Source organism: Mesoplodon bidens (assembly GCF_964165515.1).
Source record: "Mesoplodon bidens genome assembly, chromosome: 7".
NCBI classification, from domain to species: domain Eukaryota; kingdom Metazoa; phylum Chordata; class Mammalia; order Artiodactyla; family Ziphiidae; genus Mesoplodon; species Mesoplodon bidens.
In genome coordinates, this window is record NC_138164.1 from 45,271,604 (window position 1) to 45,297,431 (window position 25,828).

General features: G+C 46.7%; 1 protein-coding gene across 7 annotated transcripts in view; it reads right to left on the bottom strand.

Annotated features, from left to right (window-relative positions):
- NAV2 (neuron navigator 2) overlaps positions 1–25,828 on the bottom strand; it is a 770,197-nt gene that overhangs the window by 265,206 nt on the left and 479,163 nt on the right. For all 7 annotated transcript variants that reach the window (XM_081241078.1, XM_081241077.1, XM_081241076.1 and 4 more), the window contains exons 2-3: positions 12,463–12,580; positions 3,226–3,278 (exon numbers count right to left, since the gene is read on the bottom strand). In XM_081241078.1, the coding sequence (XP_081097204.1) occupies positions 3,226–3,278; positions 12,463–12,580 (171 nt within the window). The remainder of the gene's footprint in view (positions 1–3,225; positions 3,279–12,462; positions 12,581–25,828) is intronic.

The window sequence follows — 25,828 nt, forward strand, 5'->3', positions numbered from 1 at the left end:
TCTTCCACGGCCTATTCCTCACCTCGGATATGACAGGACAAAGGGTTGACACTGAGGAGAGGCCAGAAGAGTCCCACCAGACACAGCTGATGGCACACAGTAAGAGCCATGAACAAATGTTGCCCAACCTTCCTCTGCAGGGTCCAGGATATCCTCAGGTGAACAGAATCTCCAGAAATGGGAATCGTCTTCCACTCATCACTCCCTGTGGTGAACCCTCTTGCCTTTCAAGACTCAACCCCTAAAAGTTATTCCTAAGCCTCCCCTTGTCCTGGAGTGGAATGGCCCCCACTGTGCCATGCACAGATGTCTGTGGGAGCAGTTGCACTATTCCAGTGTTCTAATTGTTCTCTGGTCTCCTGCCCACTCATCACTGAGCTCCCTGAGGGCAGGGACCCCATCTTGTTCACGGGGATACTAACCTGGTCTAGTCCAGTGCCTGGCATTAGTCGGCACTCTGTGGCCGTGTGCTGACTGACAGGCTAAAAGTATACAGTGCCACGCCCATAATGTTTGTGCCTCAAGGCCTCTGGAATTCTCTAGTCCATATGCCACAAGGGCCTGCTTTCACTTCCACATCCTCTGGGAAGACAGCAGAACTTGAAGCAGAGCCTGGAGCTCAGGAGTTGGAGAAGAGAGCTCCGGGCAGCCTGGTAGGCCAGGAGGAGGGGGATACGAGAGGAGGACGAGGCACCCCACCTGTAAAACTAAAGCTCTCGTGCTTACCCACCGATTAGCTAATGAAATAATTTGCCCCTTGAAAACTGAAATAGCACCCATCCCCCCTGCTCTGAAGCAAAAATTGTTTTTCTTTGTCTCCGTTATTTAAGGCCTCTGAAGATGCTCTGTGTTCTGTGAGCACAATAACCCCATGCTGATGATTTTCAGTGGAGTCATAGCTACCCTCCCAGCAGGTACACTCTCCAATTCTCTCGTTGTGCATCATCTTCCTTTTGCCAACATGATGCTCTCCATATATGTTCCCTTCTGGTCTCCTCCAAACAGGCAACATTTAGCAAACAACAACAGATCTTTATCATTGGCTGCCCTAAATAAAGCCTAATTGGGAGTTTAACCTTCTAGGAATCTAGAAATGGTGGCTCATCTGCTACGCCATCTTCCCAAATGATACTTCCCAGGAGTAGAGATGCTTTAACTCTGTATGTGCTCACACACGCATACACACAGGTGTCTATGAGCCAGAACACCACCTGTGCTTGTGTGTAAGCAGCACTTCCTGTGTGCCCCTAGGTGAGTTCTGCGTTATGGATTTGCCATTGCTTTGTGATGTAGGTGAAAGGACAATGGCCCCGAGTTCCTTATCATCGCCTTTCTCATTTCCTACAGAATGGAATGACTGTGGTGGAGGTTCTGACATTTTCCTGGACTCACATCCTGTCTGCTGAATTATTCTCTGCCACTTTTACCACCAGACCTTGTCTGCCCCCCGGCCCCTGAGCTGGAACTAATTACCACAGACAATTTTAGGATTTTATATTCCTGTGTTCTTAAAAGAAAAAAAAAGAAAAAAAAAAACACACAGTCCATGAAGAAAAACCCAATACTTCCATAGCTGAAAGAGTTACAGAGAAACCACAAAATTGCGTTGGTGCTATGTAGCATTATACATAACATATTTACATAAACTAAATTGGCACAGAAGAATCTGAGGTGACGGTATTATTTTGTAAGCTTGAAAGTGGACTTTAACAGCAAACATCTCCAACAGAAGGTATAGAAAATACAAATGCACCAAACAGAATAAAAGGTTCACTACTTTAAACTGTCAGTTGCACATATGCATTATAATGGGCTGGGACAAACACATCCGTCTCTATCCCAGGCGGAAATACTACATCTCTTTCATGAGAAGCTATGACTACATGTGTAAAATGCTTGCACTAAAATTAAGTCTTCTATCTTCCAAATTTTCTCAATTATTAATACACCAGACAGCTGTAGTAGCTCTGGCAAAAATAGCAGCCAAGCTTTTCCAAAAGTCAAAGCAGCCATGAGATGTCTGCATGGGGACTTTCCTATGTGAGGACTGGCTGCTCTCTGGATGAAACAAAAAGAAACAAAATCTCCAGTGGAACAACAAAAAAGAGAAACTTGTTTCAGAATTTAACGTGAAAAATGACATCCTCTGCCCCCGCCAGGCACACCCACTCCTCTTTATAATAAGAAACTTTTTGTATCTAGATAAAAAGTTGACGAAAAGGCTATCTTGTCCACTCACTGGGATAACAAACAATTCAGAAAATTAAACAGTAAACCCAAGGAAGGCCAATCACTTCAGTGTATTCTGGAATGAGACTATCCAATTGTGTCTACTCAAAGGGAGGAGGGTGAGGTTAGAAAACAAATTATGCCTTTTTTTTAGATTTCTGGAAGCAAATTAACGTCCAGGAGAAAAGGTCGTCCTTCAGTTGCCATCTTCATATTTTAAACAGGTATTAGCGTCATCTTAACAGAGTCTGATAATATACAATCTTTGTGGAAATACTCATATTTGAAAAGCATTTCTAAGGGAAAAACTAAGCACTCAGATTGTGTCACAATTCAATGCTCCCTGAACTCAACAGTGATCATGAATTTTCATTCAAAGATTATGTGCAGGACATGCAACAAGAACAGAATAGATTTTTAAAGATTTTTTAAAATTATAATATCAGAGCTTAAGCATATCACGCCAGAGAGAATGTCACTTGTCAAGGTTACGTTGTGAATGGTCTGGATGTGACTGGACATTTCACATTTCCTGTCACAGTCCTGATTTCACATCATTCTAACCTTTAAAGGCAATCAGACCACACGCCCCAATCTCTGATGGTTGTTATGATACCATCACTCCATTTGTGCCCCAGCACAAATATACACAAACAGAAATTGATGTGAGCCTTTGAGAAAAAACCAAGAGTCATATCAGCCCAAGTTCTAAACAAGGGTACGTTTGCAGCAGTTCTGCATAACTTGTTTCTAAGAGCAAGGACCATATTTCATTTTCGCTGTCTCATGACCTACGTAAAAATCACAGCCATCTTCCAGTAAATGCCAACAAATGTCAGAGAAGCAAACCATGGCTATTTGGAAATGGCTGTTAGTTTATTAATATAATCCCCCAGAGTAAAGCTTGTGGTGTGAATGTTTTCAAGATGGTCAATATCATTTAGAGGCAGGGCTTACTAACATAACATAAACACTCACTGCCCGTGTACCACTTACCATTTGCGATCTGTTCTTTGGACAGCCATTGATGTCTTCAATCTTCTCATTTGCTGAAAAAAGAAACACAAGTCAGAAAAATAAATAATCATCACAGACACTTTGAGTAGTGATGTTCAGAACCCTTGAGGCCAAGAAACTCCTAAGGCCCATACTGGGGTTTGTCCAACCAACGCAGGCATGTGAAATACTGAGACGCATCTAGCAAGCTTCAGGACTTACTCATCGAGCTGCCGCCCTCCAGGGACAGCTGGGGCAAGGTCGCTGTCATCTAAGGCAGAGACAACTGCATTGATGACAGTCTTGGAGTGATGGGGCATGGTGGAAATGTCTGGAGACTGGGAAACAGCCTGAGCTGTGACTGTGCTTTAGGCTCTTAAAAAGGCAACTGCAACTTGCCCACAAAAGATAGGGTGCTTCAGAGTGGATCCATCCAGCCACAACACAGCTCCTGGGGACAAAAGCCATAGACGACAGCATCTCACCCTGTCTTTAGCCAGAAATGCTAAGATTGCTTTTGTTTCTCCTGATTCTATTCCCGAAGTGGAGGCCAATGGAAGAACAAGAGAGTGAGACTTTAAAGATGGCACATCCATGGTCATACAGGAAGTCCAGATTAGATCTGGAACACACACTATTGACGTCAAAAGAGTACCTACCTACCTACTTAGGGAAGTGATAGAAAGAAGCTGTACTGAATAAGCTGGAAATCAAATAAATAACAGGGAAGAAAGGCCCAGCTTCCCATGGTGAATGTATTTCACCCTAAGTATGGAGGAATCCTTGCAAGACACAGCCCAAGACATTTGAGTTTGCAAATACAGTGCGACAAGAAAGGCAGTACGTGTAGTGGCTTGGAGGCGAAGATACCCCAGTTTGAAGCTCAGCTTTATAGCTTCTCAGCTGTGTGATCTCAGCCATGTAACACAACCTCTCTGGGCCACAGTTTCCTCATCTATAAAATGGAGCTAATACTACCTACTTCACAGGAGAAGCTGTGAGAAGATTATATGATGCCAGTAAACTGCTTAGTGCAGTGCGTAGCACACAGTGAGCGTTCTATGTATGGCAGAGATCATTAATCCAATAATACATATTCTTATCATCTATGTAAAAATATATAAAATAAAATTTCCCTTTTTTGATGTCTCCATCTGAGTTAAGCCCAGAAACCCAGCTAGGAGTTCACAGTGAAGAATTACGGACTTGGGCTTCCCTGGTGGCGCAGTGGTTGAGAGTCCGCCTGCCGATGCAGGGGACACGGGTTCGTGCCCCGGAGCAGCTGGGCCTGTGAGCCATGGCCGCTGGGCCTGTGCGTCCGGAGCCTGTGCTCTGCAACGGGAGAGGCCACAACAGTGAGACACTAGGTCTCTTTGCTCTCCCAGTGCCCTGGACTTGCCTCTACTTTGCTGTTAATCACCTAATGTGTAACTCCTTTTCTTGTCTCCCCCAGCTACGCAGACATGTAGATTTTGTTTTTCACACTTGTATCCTTAGGGCTCGACAAGTGTTTGCAAAATTGCATTAAAAAATTATATATATATCACATCAAATTTTAATGACTATGACACGTAAAACTTCCATGAAGAGAAAAGACACTGAAAAGTGTCTGAAAAGGATAACAGACTCAAAGTGTCCCAGGACACTAAGGTTTTAGAACACCTGAACCTAAATATAGCTCACCGTTACCTCAATTGGGTTTTTTTCTTCTAGTGTTTCTATCTTGAGAAGTAAAAAATAAGAAAGCAAGATAGTGGCAGGAAATTATTTAAAAATCTAATTACCAGAGACAGACTGGTTAGTATACATTCAGCCTGATCTACACCATCTTTAGAACTGGCCCAAAGTAATACATATTCAGGCTTATGACCCACCTGGGAAGACCTCGGTCTTCAGAGAGCCAATTGAGTTTTCTCAGCTCTTGAGAACACCGGGATAGGCATTTTAGGAAGCTTCCTCAACCTGCTTTTCCCTACTCCTAAAAGAGGTGCCATAAAGCCTTTAAAAAGCATGTAAAGGATGCCCAATGAATGGGGTAACTCATGGATGTTTGTTCTTCAGTTCACCAGAAAATACAATTAGCCAGGATGTGTCACTTGCATGTAAACTCCTCAAAAACAAGGATGTTCATCTGCTTTGTTTTCTACTATAACCCTAGAGCTTAGCACAGTGCCTGACACACAGTAGCCACTCAATATGTATTTGTTGAGGGGAACTAAGGAGTATTCTGAGCATTCCAATGAATCAAAGTTTTACTGTCTATTTTGGGGCAGCTGCTCTTTCACTTGTATATATAAATGTATGTACTGAAGGTGGAAAAAAAGAAAGATCCTTGACAAATGGCACTCCTTCATACATGGGAAATTATGGCAGGCTTGCACTCTGACCTTGGATTTTGATAAACAACACTGATATGGCTTTTGAGAATCAAGGCCACTCAAGGTATCTTCCAGCTGGATACTCATGATGGCCAAAGTCATACGGCACTGGATTCTGATCAACACCCAGTTCATTAGTGCTCATTAAAGTGAAGGATGGATAACTATGATCCTGAGAAGTCATTTTAAAGATTATTTATATACCTTCTGGATAAACAAAACCAAGGGATTTGGTCTAATTATCCCTCTAATTCCTTTTCATGGTCTGTCACCTAAACCACAGTCAGGTGCTCCTTGAATACATTAGGCTCCTATAAGCCTAATGCTGCCATTTTACAACATTCAAAATAAACCAATGGGGTGAAGCCTATTCATGACCCTCTAAAGAAAACATGGGAAGAGATCAAATGACTCAGCCCAAACTCAAAATAAATGTTTAATAAAAATGCAAAAAAGTCTGGACCTCCTAGTTGCCAATTTCATGTAATTTAAATACTTCTCCTTCAACTTAAATTCTCAAGAATTTCTGTGGTTGTCATAAATACTTAGAGCAATAATAGCAGCTCTGATTCTGCTGGTTAGAAGGAAGAAGAGCTTGGTCCTCAGAGCTGAATTTATTAACTCGGGGTAGGGGGTCTTTGGCTACAGCCCCAGAGAAGATAACCAGAGAAGCAAAGGCATTTGTCCCCCGAAGTCTTCAACTGTGATTAAAACTGGCATCCTGAAGTGCCGATGGTAATTTATTCATTCCAGCAATCTCTAATGTGGTGACCTGTCTGCACACAAGGTGACAAGTTAGTAACTGGAAAGCATCAGTGCACTTTGAGAAGAATGGAATCAAGCTCATCACTTCTCAAAAGACCTCCTCGGAAGGGTTCCAAGCCATTTCAACAGCCCAAGCATCTATGCGTGGCATCTATGCATGTGCAGGGCAGCTGGCAGCCCTGCCAATGTCTAGCAAAATTGGCTGCCCTCACTGAAGGGCAGATGACTTACCCAAGGCCACGCCATGGTAGCAGGTCATCAACAGAAAGAAGGTAGAGTCCTGCGTGTTGCCTGAATTTCCTGGTTGTGCTCAGAGGCAGCGCAAATGGTGGTGGAAAGTGAGCTGCTCTCATCCCCTCTCTGTCTTGGCTTCCTCCTTCTCTCCAAGCCTCCTTTGTTTATCCTGTTTCCCTCCCTCTCTCTCTCCTCTTTCCTCCCTTTCTCCCGCCCCTTCTCTCCTTCGCTCACTCCAACCCCTTCTGGCATCCTCCCTGAGTGACAGCAATGTAGGCAGGAGGAGGGAGGCCTGTCTCTCCCTCTTGATTCATGCTGTTTATCCTGGCCTCGTAAACCTTTCTAATAACTCACGGACATGGCACCGTGATGGGCTGGCAGGCAACTGCCGGCTTCGGGCAGCTCATGACTCAAGAAGATAATCATACTAATAAGAGGCTGAACACAGACACCCAACCCTCAGTCACTAAAGCAAGGGCACTAAGAGGCAGCAGCCAAAGGTCTTTTTTCTGCCTAATGGGCAGAAGGAAATGACAGAAAAGTGTGGGCCCCAAGATATGCCACTATCTGGTAAGACCAGCCCTAGGATGGATGGACGAAGAGATGGCTAGATCCTAGGGCCCATCTGGGCTAGATGGAGACTTAGGTAGGAGCAATGTCTGTGAAAAGCATCTAAGGTTTTCCTTTATGTTACACATCTTAGCTTTTAAAGGATTCCAACTCTCCGTCATTAGAAATAGTAGAGGAGGTAGTAAGATCCCCAAGCTGAAAACTGACTCTTCAATCACTGGCCTTTGTTCTTTAGGTTAAAGCCCAGAATTCACTGCCCTGTACCCGGTAGCCTGGTCTTATTTTGCCTTGGTGAGCCTCTGCATCTCCATCCTCCAGCCTTTCTGTGCATTATTTCCTCCACCAGGAAAGCCCTCCCTGACCACTTTACCCAGCTAACTCCAAATGTGGGGTCTTGGCTTATAGATACATTCCTTGAGGAAACGTTCCCTGATTCCTACCCTCCTAACCCAGCCCCCCAGCGTCCCAGTCATGGGTCAGGCCTCAGAGCACACGGATCCTTAATCATTATGCACAACATTCCTCCCTCCCAGGCCTAGGAACAGGTTGTCTGTTGACCAGGTGGACAATCTCCCTGACTGCAAGTTTTGATGGACCTTCATTTAGATGTGTTCTTTTTAACTATTTTGAAGTAACTTCAAACCTACAGAAAAGTTACAGGAACAGTGCAGAGAATTCCTGTATAGTATCATCCATTCTCATTTTCTCCCTCTCTCGCTCCCTCCCTCTTTTTCTCTATAGGTACACTTGTTTAAAAATTCTGAATCAGGGCTTCCCTGGTGGTGCAGTGGTTGAGAGTCCGCCTGCCGATGCAGGGGACGCGGGTTCGTGTCCCGGTCCGGGAAGATCCCACGTGCCGTGGAGCGGCTGGGCCCGTGAGCCATGGCCGCTGGGCCTGCGCGTCCAGAGCCTGTGCTCTGCAACGGGAGAGGCCACAACAGTGAGAGGCCCCGGTACCGCAAAAAAAAAAAAAAAAAAAAAAATTCTGAATCAATATAGCGTAGGCTACATAGATCATGTCCCTCACTCTTAGTGTGTATTTCCAAAGGACAAGGACATTACTTCATGGTACAATTTTAAAATTCTGAAAATTTAACATTACTATAATTCCAATATTCCAATGTTGTCAATTGACTCAAAATTGTCCTTTGTAGCATTTTATGCCTCTGTATGGGATCCAGTCCAGGATCATGCGGTACATTTAGTTGTCAGGTCTCTTTAATCTCTTTTCTTCTGGAACAATTTCTGAGCCTCTTATATCTTTCACAGCACTGACATTTTGGAACAATTCAGGCCAGTTTTTTTTTAACAGAATGTTCCACAATTTGGGTTTGTCTGAGATTCCTCAGGATGGGTTTCAGGTTTTCCATCCCTGATTGCAATACAGCACTAAGTGATGTTGCACTCTTTTCGAGGTACCACGTCAGGAAGCACGTGACATCCGGCTGCCCCTCACCAGTGATGTACTTTTTTTTTTTTTTTTTTTTTTCCGGTACGCGGGCCTCTCACTGTTGTGGTCTCTTCCGTTGTGGAGCACAGGCTCCAGACGTGCAGGCCCAGCGGCCATGGCTCACGGGCCCAGCCGCTCTGTGGCATGTGGGATCTTCCCGGACCGGGGCACGAACCTGTGTCCCCTGCATCGGCAGGCGGACTCTCAACCACTGCGCCACCGGGGAAGCCCAGTGATGTACTTTTGATCACCTGGTCATGACGCCTCATTCTCCCATGTGGTTACTACAGCTCCCTTTGCAACTAATAAGCCATCAGTGGAGAGCCACTTTGAGACCATGTAAATAGCTGCTCTCCATCAAACTTTCTCCTCTAGATTTCAGCATCCATTGATGATTCTTGCCTTAACTAACCTTTACCATGCAACTCTTCTACATTTATCAGTCAGCATTCACCCGAACAGTTGAGTTCTCTCTTCTCCTCCATTGATAGATCATCTATTTATGTATCTATCTATCAATACAGATTTGTGGATTCCTATTTTATTCCACAGTTATAATCCACAATGGTCCTCAATTATTTTGATGCTCTAGTTGTCCCAGATGAGCTTTGCTCTTTGTAGCCCTGGAGGGCAGAACTAGTGCTTGTAGGGAGACACGACCAAGGAGGGGCAGATTTTGACTTAATGAAACAAGAGCTTTTAAAAAATTCTAACTCTCCATCATTAGAACTAGTTGAGGAGGTAGTAAGTTGCCCATCTGCTGACTACTTTAATAGACTCTGCTGACTACTTTTCATGGAAGCAATTCACACATCAGGTTGAGGCTTTTAAAAGGTCCCTTCCAGGGGCTTCCCTGGTGGCGCAGTGGTTGAGAGTCCGCCTGCCGATGCAGGGGACACGGGTTCGTGCCCCGGTCCAGGAAGATCCCACATGCCGCGGAGCGGCTGGGCCCGTGAGCCATGGCCGCTGAGCCTGCACGTCCGGAGCCTGTGCTCCGCAACGGGAGAGGCCACAGCAGTGAGAGGCCCGCGTACCGCAAAAAAAAAAAAAAAAAAAAAAGGTCCCTTCCAAACCTTAGAGTTGCACCAGAATCCTGGAAAGGAGGAGGGTGTGACATACAGTTTAGAGGAGTGCTCAGAAGAATACTAAATACTGGTAAGGGAAAACATCCAGGCCATCTTTTGGAAACCATCTGAGCCAGGCTTAGGGAAGCAAGGGTTGCAGTGAATAAAATTCTCTTCCCTAATCTCCTCAACTCTTCTTGAACATCACTGCACGCCAGGTACCATGTTAAATGCTGTGAACCTAGAAAGAAAGATGACTCAGACCCAGGCCTGGAGAGACCCAGACCCAATACAGCAGTCAGTAGGATGACAGAGGAGGGTCCCTCCAGCTCCGCCTGGGGGAGCTAGGAAGTATCAGGGAGAAACTGACCTTTCTAGAATGAGTAGGAGCTCTCCAGCCAAAGAGCAACTGCAACCACTAGAATTCTGTCCGATACAAGATGGAGTCACTAGGACTCCAATTCTGGGAAAATCTTAGGGAGAATAGAGGGAGATACACCCACCCCCAACACACATATGTGCGTGTGTATATATATACACACGCACATATGTGTATATATTAAAAACATGTACACGTACAAATATATATTTTTACATTTTCCTTTTATAGGCACATGTGTGGGGGAAGCATGGAGTATAGCAATTAATAGTTTAGCATCCTGGTCAGAGTGCTACCCCCTCCCGCCACCGCCCCCCCCAACCAAGAGATCTGTGTCCACAGGACACTCTGAGATGAAATGTTCTGAAGTGGCTGATGGACAGTCTAGGGAAGAAGTCACATAGGAGATGCCTATGTTTAGCTGCCTTCTCATCTCCCCGTATCCTGGGCCTCTGGTCTCCACACCCAGAGAAGAGGGTGTGAGCCTGGCACAGTCAGGGGTAGAGTTCCATGTGTTGACATCTGGCCTTACTTAGTAGGGAGTCCCTGGGCAGAGGGAGCCTCTCCTGGAGGGCTGGGGGGAAGCAACTTGGTGGCCTGAGTGGCAGCCTGCACCAGTGGTACTAGCTTGAGCCTCTGAAATCACAGTCCAGTAGTTCAGGCCCAGAAAGGTCACTGTCTAGGGAGGTTCATCTCATCTGAATAGATTCAGGGAAGCATCCTCCTGAGCAAGGATTAAAAACTGTGCTAGCTTACATTTCCCTAGCACTATGCTTAGTAAATTTGCAATACATGTTACCATTCACCTTTGCTGGGCCCTGGCAGATACAACTAATCTATCGTGACACTCTGACATCGATTCAGAGGCCTCTTCATCTTTCTACACATATCTTTCTAGGCAGTGGCTACCAAGTCCTATCCAGAAACACCTTCCAGTATCCAAGCATACTTCATATCTGATACCTACCTTATGCATTTCCCAAGACTGCCACAAGATCAGACAAAGCAGGCATCGCTGTGTCCATTTTAAAGACAGGGAAACAGAGGTGGCAGAGGCCATGTTCAGAGACCCACGTGGCAAGGAGCTGAGAGGGTCTTCTAGGAGCTGAGGGTGGCCTCCAACCAACAGTCAGGGAGAAATCAGGGCTCACACTCCTATAACTGCAAGTAAATGAATTCTGCCAACAGTCTGAGTAAGCCTGACCCCTTTCCCCAGTCAAGCTCCAGATGAGAACTCAAGCCTGACCAACATCTTGACTGCAGCCTTGCAGAGGCACCCAGCTAAGCCATGCTTGCACTTCTGATGCACAGAAATAGTTAATGTATGTTGTGAGACAGTTAATATATGTTGTTTTAAGCCATTAAGTTTGTGACACTTTGTTATACAGCAACAGCAAACTAATACAGGGAAGGAAGGAAAAAGGAGAGAAGAGAAGGAGGACCAAGGAAGCTGGTCTTCAATCAACCTTAGGACAGCAGGGAAGCATCTTCCTCTTTGAAAGTCCAAGACCTTCGCCTAAGGGCAACGTACCTATATTTTTAGGTACAGTCTCCACAGATGTGAGCAGAGCTAGAACTATACAAGGCTTCTTCTCACTTGAAGGAGAAGCAACTTTTCCATAAGAACTCACGCCTGAGGGGCTGGGGCTTCTGTCCGTTTTTTCTGCCTTCTATTTTGGCATGAGTTGGCTGCTAAAGCTGCCAGCGACAACAATCAGCCTAATGCCATCTAATTGACCTCCCGCCTCCACGGTCTGCTCTGAGTTCTCAGGCAGGACCACTGGGGTGCTTCCCTTAAGACCCAAGGCAAAGCTGTGCCCAGCCTCCACCCACGTTCCTGCCCAGGGTGACTCCTCTCCTGCCGCACACAGCCAAGGCATTAAAAGCCCTACTGCTCCACTTCCCTTCCCCTAGTATGAAAAACAGAACCAGTCCTCTGCGGAGTTTGATCCTTTGATTTCTCAGACCCGATTAGAGTTCACAGGAATAAACCAGCCCCATATTGCCGTTTTTTTTTTTTTTTTTTTTGAAATATTGCCAGAGTAATCCACAAAAAAGCACCATCGCAGGGGGGAAATGAGAGAGCCAGAAAGATGGTAGGAGGTAAGAAAGGGGACAGAGAGCCCCTCCCTAAACCACCAGCATTTCCCCCCAGCCATGGCTAGTCTTTCTTCTCAGAGAATCAAGATGAGATTGCCACGCGGGTGATCTTATCAGGAAAAGCAAGCTGGTACCCCTCACTCCCCCGGCACAAGACAGTCAAAAAAAGTGTCATACATGTGACAGAAACACTGCATTTTTAGATGTCAGGGTTCCAGTCCCTCTTGCCAGACTCGACCCCGTCTGGACTGGTCTCCACGGTAACTCATCCACCCCTGACGTAAAATCTGCTCTTACCCACAACCTGGATAATCTGGGCCAGGAGGACGCCGTCCGTCACATCTTGCTGGAGATCCTTGATGAGACGTTTGTGGCCTGATTTGGCTAGATAGTGATTGGCCCAGTCCGTGTAGATCTGCAAAAAAGCAAACGGGCAACTTTAGGAACCCCGTCAGATTCCATCTGAGGCAGCTGCTGGGCCAGTATAGGAGCCACTGTCCCACAGGCGAGCTGTCTGGGGCGAGCCAGCGCCATTAACATGCAGTGCATTGTGCCCATGGGGTATTCAGCTGGCCAGAGCCAGGCTTTCACCTATTGAGAGATCTGCCATCAAGGCTCAGGAGAAAGCTAAAGAAAGCTTCAAAACATGCAGCGGCCTGAATGGGACAGGGGACACGGAACTAAACAGTCTGTGCCAGACGGCTTTGAGAGGCTGCGGCTCTAAATGCAGGCGAGGTCTCCCCCGCCCCACTGCCCTACCCCGCCCCTTCCCATCTTTTTCTCTTTATTGAGAAAACGTATGGGGAGGTTACCACCCAACAGGCATCTTTTCACGGGCCATTTCAGGGAAAGGAGGGCTATTGAGTTAGCCGAGTTCTCAGGAGCCTGGGTCCCTTGTAAAGGAGCCAAGTACCAAAACACAGAGCGCTTCAATTACTCTTGTGTGAGCGGGGTTATTAATGGCCTCACAATCATCTCAAATTTAATCAGTTTAACTTAAAAGCCGGGCATCATTTTCACAGTTGGGATTCTCTGAACAAAAACCCCCCAGCAAATTCCAACATATTTAAACACAGCATTGGTGTGCACAGCACCCGAAAGGCAGAGGCTGGGTCATCATGGGATCAGGAAAGCAGACCCCCTTGGGGGACGGAGAGACCTGCCCCTCCCAGTCACAGAATCATCGGCTCAAAGAATATTTGCTTCCAACGAGCCAACAAACACAAGAAAACCCTCGCCTAAAAACTTTCTCCCTAAGTGACATAAGCCAAAAACAAAACCGAAAACCTCCTCGTCAATTCTGAGTGCTAAGTTTCATGCGTGGACTTGTGAGTTTGTGGGGGACATGCAGGTCCTGTTTATCAGCACCTTTTTTTTTCCCCCAGGAGGGATACAAACCCACGCCTGCTCAGAAAGAGAAGTATCCCACCTCAGCTGGGCCGTGTTTGCAGGTGCAGTTCACGTACTAATCCATGTGATGTCTCCACCAAAATGATGAAGGTGGTCACTGTATCTCCACTAGCAGGCCTGCTCCGAGATCTCGCGTGACTCACAGAGCAGTGGAAGCCCTGTCCTTGCCCCAGCTCTCACTCTTCCCAACACTGGGCTCAGGGGAATCTCACGCAGTGGAGTGCTGTCCTTCAAGGCCCCCGGAATGGGGACTGAGGGCCAGGGCCTGGACTTGCAAAGCAGGCCCTTCGAGGGAGGCGGCACCTCTGGCTACTCCCCCTGGGACCGTGAAGGCCTCATCCCAAGAGGGGTCAAGGCAGACGTGCACTTTCCACTTCATCAAGCGTTGAGAACAGACGACGCCTATCCACCCCCTAGCCCCCAACTCGAAGCTTCCACTGCAGAGACCCACACCACAGTATGGTTCTATTTCACACCTCGGACCATGGCATCTAATCCTTAAATCCATGTCACTTTCCTTCCTCATGACTCCCAAATTGTCAGATAGAAGCTCTAGTTCAGCAAGATCATTTTCAATTTCACAAGCACTGAGAAGGCTAAGGAAGCCGAGCGCCATCTTGGTCATTACAATGGCCAATCTGAGAGATCATGCGATGAAATTGTTAAGAGGGAGAGAGAGAAAGGGAAAAACATTCAAAGGAAAAGAGAAAGACCTGGGTTCGAGTCCCAGCCCTGGAGGCTCCCCAGGGTGGGGATTTGGGTCTGTTTTGTTCAATTTCTCAACATGTATCTCTGGAGGAATGGGTGTATGACCTCAGGTGAGCTATTTAACTCTCTGAGCCTAGGTTTTCTTATCTGTAAAATGGAATAAATACCATGTACTTGTCAGCTCTTATGAGAATTGAGTGATATAACATATTCAAAAAAAAGTGCCTTATGCAGTGTAGGAGCTTACTAACAACTAACACATACAGAGCCTAATACATGCCAGACACTGGTACAGACACTTTACATGCATTAACTCATTTCATCCTTATTCTCTGTGGTAGATGCTATTATTGTGTCTATTTTTCAGAGGAGAAAACTAAAGTGTAGAGAGGAAAAGTAACTTATCTAAGATCACAGGGGAGTGGCAGAGCCAGGATATGAACCCAGGCTGACTAACTCTAGAATCCCTTAGACACTCTCCAACACTGCTTCTCTGAATACAAATATCAATTCTTCAATTCACTCACCCCCTCCATGACACCGTCCTACTGACTCGGCTCATTCTCTGTTATGTTCACACTGAAAGAATTGTTTAAAAATAAATAAACCCCCCAGACCTATCCATTGCTGTCTGAATGCCCTTTGGCAAGTCACTTGCCTTTTCCGGGCTTCAGTTTATCCAGCTGTAAAATGGGCACAGTAAGGTCTACTTCAGAAGGTGGTTGTGAAGACTCAGTGAAGCACCACCTGGAAGCCCCTGACCTGACCCACGTGGGGCTCAGGAAGCAGAGGCAGCAGGTGGTCAAGAGGAGGGCACTGGAGTCAGCAGACTGCTCTAAATCTTAGCTGTCACGCTGCCTATTACGTCTGTGTCCTTTGGCCTGGGTGTCCTCATTTACAAGAGGGGATAATAATACCAACATCATTGGGCCATTATGAAGGCGATACAAGTTCATACACATAAAGGACACAGAATCTGACACATGCTAAGTGTTCAGTAGATAAAAAGAATAATTAGAAATTTGACTACCAGCATTATAAAATGGGCCAGAACAAAACCAGCCACAGCCTCTACCCTGAACCTCCAGGACACAGATGACTTGAAGACTCACTCCCCTTCTCTTTCACAAGGTACAATTCTGAGAGTCTGGAGCACTCCCATCTGGAATCACAAACCACAGTAGACTGCGAAAGAAAAGCAGGCCAGGCTGGTACAGAGAGTGATACCTGGCTGGTATCTTCCCTCAACAGGAGATACACCGCAGTGATGTCTCAAGCCCTGGAGGGATCCTACCATCTGAGGGTCTGAGGGACCACGAGAACATCCCAAAGCTTCAAGCCACCTGCCCCACAACCATCAGCTGAGGTGAGAACAGCCCACGGACAAGGACACCGCTGAGTGGGAGGGGATACAGGTACCTCTGCTCATTCCCTTCCTAGGTGATTAAGGGTATTTTAAAATAGAAGTATCCTCCCTAAAGCCAGCCCTCTCTTGTGTCTATACAATCCAGCAGGAAACCAAGGTTAAACAAGCTTCTTTCAACAAGTACAGGGGTAACCCTCTCCCACTCAGCCATCAGCACACACAGTGTGGAGCCCTGGCGAGGCCACACAGGTATCTAGCATACCAGGGAGAACTTTCAAAGTTCTACAGTGGTCAGAAATGGCTCTGCCAAAGAAGTGAACCTCTCTACTCCACGCTGTTTAAGACAGAGCTCTTGTTCTCCTAACTCGAATCTACCTACATACCACAACCAACTTAATCTTCCAAGAGCACAGCTCTAGTCCTATCACCTGCTCACAAAATCATCAACGGCTCCCCACTGAATGGAAGGCAGACTTTTCATACTGCAGTTCAAGGCAGGCTTCTCATCCATCCACTCTTCCCCAGCTAGTGTCGACCTCGCAGGGGAGGCAGTGCGTGGGTAAGTGAAAAGCTTGGGCTTGGGAACTGACCAAGTCAAGGTGGCCCTTGGCATGTGAATTTCTTTTCACCTCTCTGTACCTCAGTTTTATCCTCCATAAAATGGGGATTATACCAAATATATGATAAGGCAGGGAGGGACTGGCCAACTGTGACCCAGGCCAAACCCAAGGGACCACCCGTTTCTGTAAACAAAGTTCTATGGGAGCCCAGCCACACCCATTTGTTATCTGTAGCTGCTTTCAGACCACAATGGCACAGCTGTGTAGTTGTGATAGAGGCTTCTGGCCCGCACAGCCTCAAATATTTACTGTCCAGCTCTTTACAGAAGAAAGTGGCCAGTCTGTGTCATAGGGACTGAATGACATAATATGCCTACACATAGCAAGGGCTCAGTAATAATTACAATTACCCTCAGGAAAACTGGACCTCACACTTCCCCATCTCTGAACTCCTGCCATGCCACCCACCTGAGTGCCTCCACCTGGGGCCACCCCAAAAAACTCCATTCCTATGCTGGTTCCTCCAGGAAGTCACCCTTGATTTCCTCATTGCATCCTGAGCTGCATACGAAGCAGAGAACCTGTTCGCTGGCACCACCTCCTCACCCCACCCCCAGATTGTGGCAGAGATGGTGTCTCTCAAGGCGGGGGCACAGCAGGTAGTCAGTAAGTGGCTGCCCGACATTGAGCTGAATGGAAAGAAAAAGGGCAAACCCTTGGGAAACTGATTTCATTGGAGACTTAACGTGAGCTCTCAGTGAATCCTCAAACCAGGATCTCAAGTCTCTTTATTGACTGAAAAGAGGAAGGAATAGAGAAAATAAATCACTCCAGAGTGCAAGCTCGTTAATCAGGACCCATCAAACAAGAATCATTGACTATCTGGAGTTTCCTCTCCCCAGCTCTCCACTTTCTGAAGAAGTGAGTCACAAGAAAATGCCTAGATTTATTTTAAGAAACACAGTTTTCATGGGCCCTGCTACGCACTGACACACTTCAGCCCCATGCCTCTCACTTGCTGTTTCAGTAGCTCATGCAATGACTACCATTCTTCCAAGGAGCACCTTTGGAAAATAAACTCACAATATCCTTAGTCATTGAAGACTACTTCGGGTTCAGGAACTCAACAAAAATGGAACAGTGTGTGTTTGAAAGATTTTAAGCAAGGGCTAAGGCCTGCAGGGCTTCCTCTGTAAGCCTCAGGCATTCAGAATCAACTTCTCCAGAGCCTCTCCTTCCTCAGAGTTCTAAAGACTTAGGGCTTCTGTTGCTTTTACGCTGGAGCCCACTCATCCTTGATCAGTGAACTTTTCAGTAGAAATGGGCAAGACAAAGAACCACACAGTTCTAGGAAAGAATAAAACAACCATCCCCACCCCCAACTCCAAATCATCACATCAGTCCAGAGAAAAGATTCCAGAGGAAAAGGCTCTAGAATCGTTTCACACCAGTATCCGAAGGAGTCTTTCCCGCTCTGGCTCTGACCCATCTCGCTGAGTTTACCCCCTTTCCCACCCCCTCTAACGGGAGACCCAGTGCTCCAGAAGCGCCCGGTGAGGGAAAGGAGCTGCTGTCAGAGGCTTGAAAAGAAAAAAGGGGAAGGAAGACAATGACAGCTACAGAGCGAATTCATTTTGCTTCACTTGATTAGCCCTGACAGAATTTCAAGCAGTGTGTCATTTGTTTGCTTATAACTCCACATCATTCCATATCAAACAGGCTGAAATCAAAGAGGGAAAATCTTGACAGATCAAGCGAAGTAAAGAACCTGATTATTAGTTGTAACAAGAAAACTGATAAAAATTGCACTGATGTTAAACCAACGGGGAAGGTGCCAAGTTTATACTGCAATTAGCTCTCAAATGAAGGGGGATGGGCAGCTCTAAGGAAGAAACCTCCCAAAATTCCATAAAATAACTGCACCCAAAGTCATTGCCCTAACAACTGTAAATGCAGACCAACATGCTGGGCACGCAGCTTGATGGACCCTGAAGGCAGCAGATAGCTTTAGCACAGCCAGTTCCAGGAGGAAAAGAGTACAATGTATCTCTTAGCAGGAAATGCCAGGGTGGAGATGTAAGATACAAGTACACTAGTCATTTAGCATCTGAGGTGGTTTCCAGTCCATCAGTTGTAAAGAGAACTCAACTGTTCGGCCTCCATTCAATGTCCCGCTTTAGACTTTGGGAACATCAACATCCCATCATCTCCATGACTGCGCAGTGTGTGGTTAAATGGTTTAGTTCTGATTGTCCTGAAGCACAAAAAATGATATTGCAACAATAGTATAGAGTGTCCACCCAGCACCTGAATACCACAAAGAATGATTATTCAATTAGTCACAGTTTTAAGACGATCAAAATGCACCATTTGTTATTAAGGGCAAAGCTGGTTAACACATTCACTTCAGTATCCCCAGCATCTCGAAAGGAGCCCAGTACCTACCCCACAGGTGTGGCCACATGTCCACAGATCATTTTAACTGCCCGGGGTGAAGTAAGGGGCCTGAAGTTAGCTGGTGGCTTTTTTCCTCTTCCCCTCTCTCCCCATCAGAGTCTAATATATCCTTTCTTAAGGTAGACCCTGCCTTGATTAAAACCACTGCCTTGAAACAAACATTCAAACAGGTGAATGGTGTCCCCGGCCCTCTACATTGGAAAAAGAGGGGGAGCACGGAGAAGCCAATCCAGGCCACACAGCCCAGCAGGGGCTGAGCCTGAACGCTGGCACTGCTCCCTGTTTTCTCAAAGGAAGAGTCCAGTTCTGCCCAGCGTCCGTGGTTCTCACTACATGCCCACCCTAGAGGTCAATGACCCTCCTCCATCCCCATGTTTGCCATCTCCCGATGCATTACTCAGGTCATTTGTGGTTTTTCATCAACCGCGGTAATTATACAAGGGCAGTGTGTCTGCAATCTCAGGAGCTGGTGTGGACCAGGGTTCAGATCTGGCTCTGCCTCTTGCCAGCCAGGTGGCCCACAACGAGTCAGGACCAGCTGAGCGTGGGGGGCCCTCACGTACACGGTGGTGATATGCAGGTTTGCTTTACAGACGAAATGAAAACATGTATGTCAATGGTTAACACAGTGTCTGGAGCACAGTATTGAATAAATGGTGGTTATTCATATTCAAATAAATATAAGTTTTGGGGGAATAAGTCATTCTAAATTGCTGAGAGCTTCCACTTCTGAAAGGCAGTTTTTAACTATGCCATAGGGACTCTTTCCCAAATAGATTATCACGATCCCTGCTTTTTAAATTAACCCAATTCCATGTTTTCTTGATGATCTGTGGACGTCACTATGAATAGCATTTTGATGCATACAAGGATGCCCTTAAGGCTGCAGAGTTGCTGGACTGTATTTAAAAGACCCCAGAGTCCTTTAAAATTAGGTGTAAAGTAAAAGAAGTACCATTCAAGCAAGAGCCTTGATAGGACTTTTCCATTGATGAAAACACCTAAGTGGAAGGCTTTTGCGGCACCCCTCTGAGCTGCTCGGAGGGTCGGTAGGGAAGGCTTCTTGGCTCTCAGCTGGTCTGTAGCCAGGTAAGGCTGCTAGAAAGCTGGGCTCCAGGAGCACCTAGATGTGACTGGGGTCTGTATCTCCCACGCGCGCATGTGCAGAATGGGACTGCCAGCCCCCGTGCTCAATATACATTTTGGAACATGGTTCACAGGATCTTGTTTACACCAGGGAGTATACATCCCTGTCTGGACCCAGAAGATAGCAGCAGGGGGAGGAAGGAGCCCACTGCTGGTTTTCTCCCTTTTTAACGGGCTGTAACCTACATACTTGTATGCACAACCAGCAAAGAGCCACCCTGACACCTGCCCATATGTATGCTTCTGTCCCTAAGGGATATGCACACGTGTACACACACACACACAGCAGGTGACTAGAGGAGGGGCAGGGCTTATTGCTAATCCCAATTTCCATCCACTCCCCTCACAACCCTTCCTCCTACTTTACCTCTGAATGATATCAAGTCAAGATAAGGTGCTCAGAGCTGCATGTACGCCCTGGTGCCTTGAGCAAACCCTGCCTGAGCAGCCGCCTCTGCAGGGTCCCACTCTTGCTGCATCCTTGTGTAGGATGCTAACTACCATCCGCCAAATTCTATGGTGAACTGATAAAGAGAGCACCTTCTAGAGTCAGACTGCTTAGGTGCCAGACATGCCTCAACCACAGAGTTATCCCAGGCAAGTTCTTTAAACTATGTCTGAGCCTCCGTTTCCTCATCTGTAAAATGGGTCGACTACCTATTCAGGTTCTTGTGAGATTGAAAAGAGGTCATGTAAATGGGAAGGAAATGTAAAAAAGAGGGGATATATGTTTACGTATAACCAATTCACTTTGCTGTACAGCAGAAACACAATGTTGTAAAGCAACTATATTCCAATAAAAATTAATTTAAAAAAGATGATGAGAAGGAAAAAAAAACAAAGAGGTCATCTAACAATGCCCAGTGCACAGTAAGGGCACACAGTATGTTAGTGCCAATTACCGTTACCATGAAGATGATGCCATGAACTGTGAACACTTGGCAAACAATGGATTCCTTTAGTTCCCAACTCACCTGTGAGGAAGGTATTATTTCCCTCATTTTACAGATGAGGATATGGAGGCTCTGAGAGGGGAAATGACTTTCCCAATATCACACACTAGTGTGCAGCCTTTGATAGCAGAGACTCTGGTTCCTAATGATGCTACACTGCTCCTCAGAGGCCCACGCAGGAACTGGGAGCCACAGAAGGGTGAGCGTCATGGCCGCGTGGGAAAAGCAGCCAGAGAGTGAGGCTCGTTGCACAACAGGCACCTCAATGTCACCCGCGCCTGCCCCTGGGAACAACAGTTGGCTGCTTGTCACTCACGCCTAACAGATCCAAGAGGGAGCTGACACTTTCCCATGTCACCAAAGCACAAGCCCAACATCATTTCACAACAGTGTCACTTTCGCAAAAATAAAAATGCCAGTACAACAGGAGTTACCACTGCAGGGTTGTATCCCGAGGGGAAATGCTCAGGAGTAAAGTCCCCCAGTTCCTCCAGCCTGAAGTGGACCAGGCCGGCCTGGGAAGGGCCCCTCAGCCACACAATGGTGGCATTGTCTTGCGGGAACACCAACCAGCCACAGGTGGGCGTGCACAGCAACTCCGGAGGCTTTGAAACTGTGCCTCTAGAAAAAGACACCAGGCTGGTGAACGTGCAGGGTGGCACTGGTGAGACCTTAAGGATGAGCACGTAGGCGCCTGCTTACCCCACACCTTGGGCTGACCCACCTTCGACGCCTAGGATGCCCCTTGCTTGCTTGCTCAGTCCTCCTGGGATAGGCTGTGCTCCGCCCTGCACTTGACAGGATACATAGTCCTTTCCCATTTGTTTCCTCACTATGGCCACCACCTGTGCATAAGGGGAGGATGTGCTTCTGTTGAGAGCCTACTGTGTGCCAGGCATTTTCTACCTGTGATCTCATCTACAATCTCTCCCTGCTGGAGTGACAGCTGCAGGAGAACAAAAATTCTCATCTGCTTTGCGCACTGAATTTTTCCAAACATCCAGTATGGGGCCTGGCACACAGTAGGTGCTCACTAAATATCTGTTGACTAAATGAGTCATCCCCATTTTACATACTGGAAAACAGAGGCTCTAAAAGGTTAAGAAATGTACATAGGGTCCCACAGCTAACAAATGGTGATGCTCCATTTGAGCCAGGCAGCCTGGTCCTGCGGCTACAAGCTCTTACAAAAAATGTGCAGCCAGGTCTCCCGAGGGCCTCCCTGGAAAGTCAAATAAGGCCAAGTAAGGATGAAGACTATCACTGGTGCCTTCAGAATAAAACTGGGCTCCCCCTGCAGCACTTCCTCTCACCTACTCCAGCCAAAGACGCAAGATCTGAATAACTTTTACCATAATGTCCAGCATCTCCAAAAAAGCCAAATGTCAGAGCCCACTTGGAATTTCTCAAGTATTTTCTCTCCCTTCCTGTGTTCATTAGTCATTAGAGATATTCTCTTCCAAGAGCTTCCTCTATGGCTGTGATGGGAACCAGGCCCCCCCCACCCCCGAGGCAGGCCTGGAGGGAGGGAAGGAGGAGATGGGGTGGAGGGTAGGGGGAGATGCTGAGCACACTCTTTGACAGCAAACATCCCCAAACCCAACAAGAGCTTGTGAGAGCTGCCTGGCAGGGTGGCTACACCTGAGGGGCTGGTGACAACCTGGGCAACAATACAGACCTCCCTCCCGTCTGGTCATGAACTGACCTTTTATTTTTTTATTTTTTATTTTATTTTTTTTGCTGAATGCAGGCCTCTCACTGTTGTGGCCTCTCCCGTTGCGGAGCACAGGCTCCGGACGCGCAGGCTCAGCGGCCATGGCTCACGGGCCCAGCCGCTCCACGGCATGTGGGATCTTCCTGGACCGGGGCATGAACCCGTGTCCCCTGCATCGGCAGGCGGACTCTCAACCACTGCGCCACCAGAGAGGCCCGAACTGACCTTTTAAATATTAGCCTCCCTCCGGTCCTCCAAGCCTCCACAGTTCCCCTCATCTGCAGACTGCAGGTAAGGGGATTCCGGCCATTGCACTTCTCAGTCGCTCCTGTCCAGCCCAAATGCCTCAGCTTAGCTTGCTAGGCACAGGCTCCCCAGGATTTTGGCCCTACCAGGTCCAGTCAAGACCTTGGAGTCCTGGGTAGCCTCTGGTAGGTTGCTTAACCTCTCTGAGTCTGTCTCCTCTTCACAGGATTGTTAAATGCATAAAGGGAAACATTAGACCTAAGGGACCTCACACATTTGGACATGGAGTTTGCCAAGGCGTTGAGCAAGCCACTTTCTGAGCCTCAGCTTCCACATTTGTAAAATGGGATAATAATTTATTATCTACTGTGAGGACTACATGAGAATGTTTGTGAAGTCCTTAGCACAGTGCCTGGCACTTAGGTGGAACCTTTAAATCTTTTTAAACTTATTTTTATTTTTGGCCACACCATGCAGAATGCAGGATCTTAGTTCCCCAACCAGGGATCGAACCCGTGCCCCCTGCAGTGGGAGCAGAGAGTCTTAACCACTGGACCGCCGGGGAAGTCCCAGGAACCTTTAAATGTTAGTTTCCTTTCCTGCCTCGTCTCCATGTCCCCAACTCACAAGTTCCTCTGGTCCAACACTCACACCACAGGCTCTGTGCCACGTTAACCTTCGGTCCCTGCTTGTGGGTTTTCTGGTCTGGCGTGTCCTCCCGCATCCCCTCCATTTGGCAGGATGTTCTTTTCTAGAAACCAGCCCCAACTGCCAGGCTTCTCTCCCTTCTTTGAAATCCTAGTGCACCTACAATTAAATACACCTGCGTGCCTAGCTACCCAGCCCCTGTACCTTTGCCCACACCATCCTCTCTGCCAGCAGTGCCATCTCTACCCCACCACCTGGCAAATGCCTATTCGGTGTCTTAAAAGCCAAGTCAAGTCTCAATCCCTGTAAAGCCATTGCCAATTCACTGTCTCACTCCCAACAGGAAATTCTTTGTTCCTTCTTGGCTCCAAAAGCACTTTGCACATGGCTTCATCATGGTTATTATAACCATCCGCATCTCAACTGGGGGCTTCTCCAGAGTAGAGAACAAATTTTCTACATCTTTGAAACATTAGCACAATGCCTGACTCCCTACAGGAGCTCAATAAACAAGAACTTACTGACTTACTGGAGGGTCAATAGGTGGACGGATGGACAAGACATGGAGGGGTAGACCAGTGAACGTTCAGATGGATGGACAGACAGATGGATGAATAGATGGGATGGACGAATGTATCTGTTCCCCTTCACTGCCTAGAACATAAAGTCCCCATGAAATCAAGATGATGATTCATGTATCTTTCAGACCAGTCGTAGTACAAGACACAGAACAGGCACTGGTAGGTAACACTTCGCTGTGAGAATTTCCAGCAACACGGTAGTGACCCACCTGACTGTGGACATTAAAGTGTTCTTTAAAACGATACACACACAGAAACACACACATGCTAGAGCAGGCTTGTACTGGCTCTGGAGAGTTGACTGTTAAACTTTTAGGAAATCTGTGAGTTAGCTGTTAACCAGCCATTAATTATAAAGGAATATCAGAAAGTGAAATTTAAGAAAACAATCCCATTTACAATTGCATTGAAAATAAGTTACCGAAGACTGAGTTCTCACCTTTGAGCGGTTGTTTTCTAGTCGTTCAACTCTGAATTACCAGATTGGCCTAAAATTATTCAAAATATTCTCTGAAAGGGACTTCCCTGGTGGCATAGTGGTTAAGAATCCGCCTGCCAACGCAGGGGACATGGGTACGAGCCCTGGTCTGGGAAGATCCCACGTGCCGTGGTGCCATAACTACTGAGCCTGCATTCTAGAGCCCGTGAGCCACAACTACTAAGCCCGTGCGCCTAGAGCCCGTGCTCCGCAACAAGAGAAGCCACCGCGATGAGAAGCCCGCACACCACAAAGAAGAGTAGCCCCCGCTCACCGCAACTAGAGAAAGCCCACGCACAGCAACGAAGACTCAACGCATCCAGAAATAAATAAAAAATTCAAAAAAAATTCTCTGAAAGGATTAATAGGAAATGATAGACATTCTGATCTCCAGGAATGTCTATCTCCAGTAGACAGATATTGGGACAGATAGACTGGAACTAGCTCCAGTGGATAGTCCCAATCTCTCTACAGTGTTGTCGTATGAGGTAATCCTGAATCCCAGGAGACCAATTCATCCATAATTACAATTATAGAATGTCAGTGACTGAAGAACCTCTGGTGATCTGATACAACCCTAAATTTATAGTTGAAGAAAGTGAGGCCAATTTATTTATTTATTTATTTATTTATTTATTTATTTATTTATTGCGGTACGAGGGCCTCTCACCGTTGTGGCCTTTCCCGTTGCGGAGCACAGGCTCCGGACGCGCAGGCTCAGCGGCCATGGCTCACGGGCCCAGCCGCTCTACGGCATGTGGGATCTTCCCAGACCGGGGCACGAACCCGTGTCCCCTGCATCGGCAGGCGGACTCTCAACCACTGCACCACCAGGGAAGCCCTAAGTTACTTTTATGTTATTCCCAAACTTAAATATGTGGCTCTATATGGACCTAAAAATAAATATATAGGCCAATCATCCATGAGGTCACAACAAAACATACATGAAGCAAATAAAAACGCATTCTTTTGTATGATAAAACGGAATTTAGAAAACTGAACATTCTGAAAGAATAATTTAATCTAAAATTGTTCAATTTAAAATTCCTTTTCCAATTGTATTGAGATTTAATTTACATGTAATGGACTGCATATATTTCAAATGTAAAATTTGATGAGTTCTGATCTATGTACGCCCACGAAATCATCCCTACAATCAAGATAACAAATGTTGGAATCTAAAAAAAAAAATGGTTCTGATGAACCTGAGGGGCAGGACAGGAATAAAGATGCAGACACAGACATAAGACCTAGACGTAGAGAATGGACTTGAGGACACGGGGAGGGGGAAGGGTAAACTGGGACGAAGTGAGAGAGGAGCACTGACATATATACACTAGCAAATGTAAAATAGATAGCTAGTGGGAAGCAGCCGCATAGCACAGGGAGATCTGCT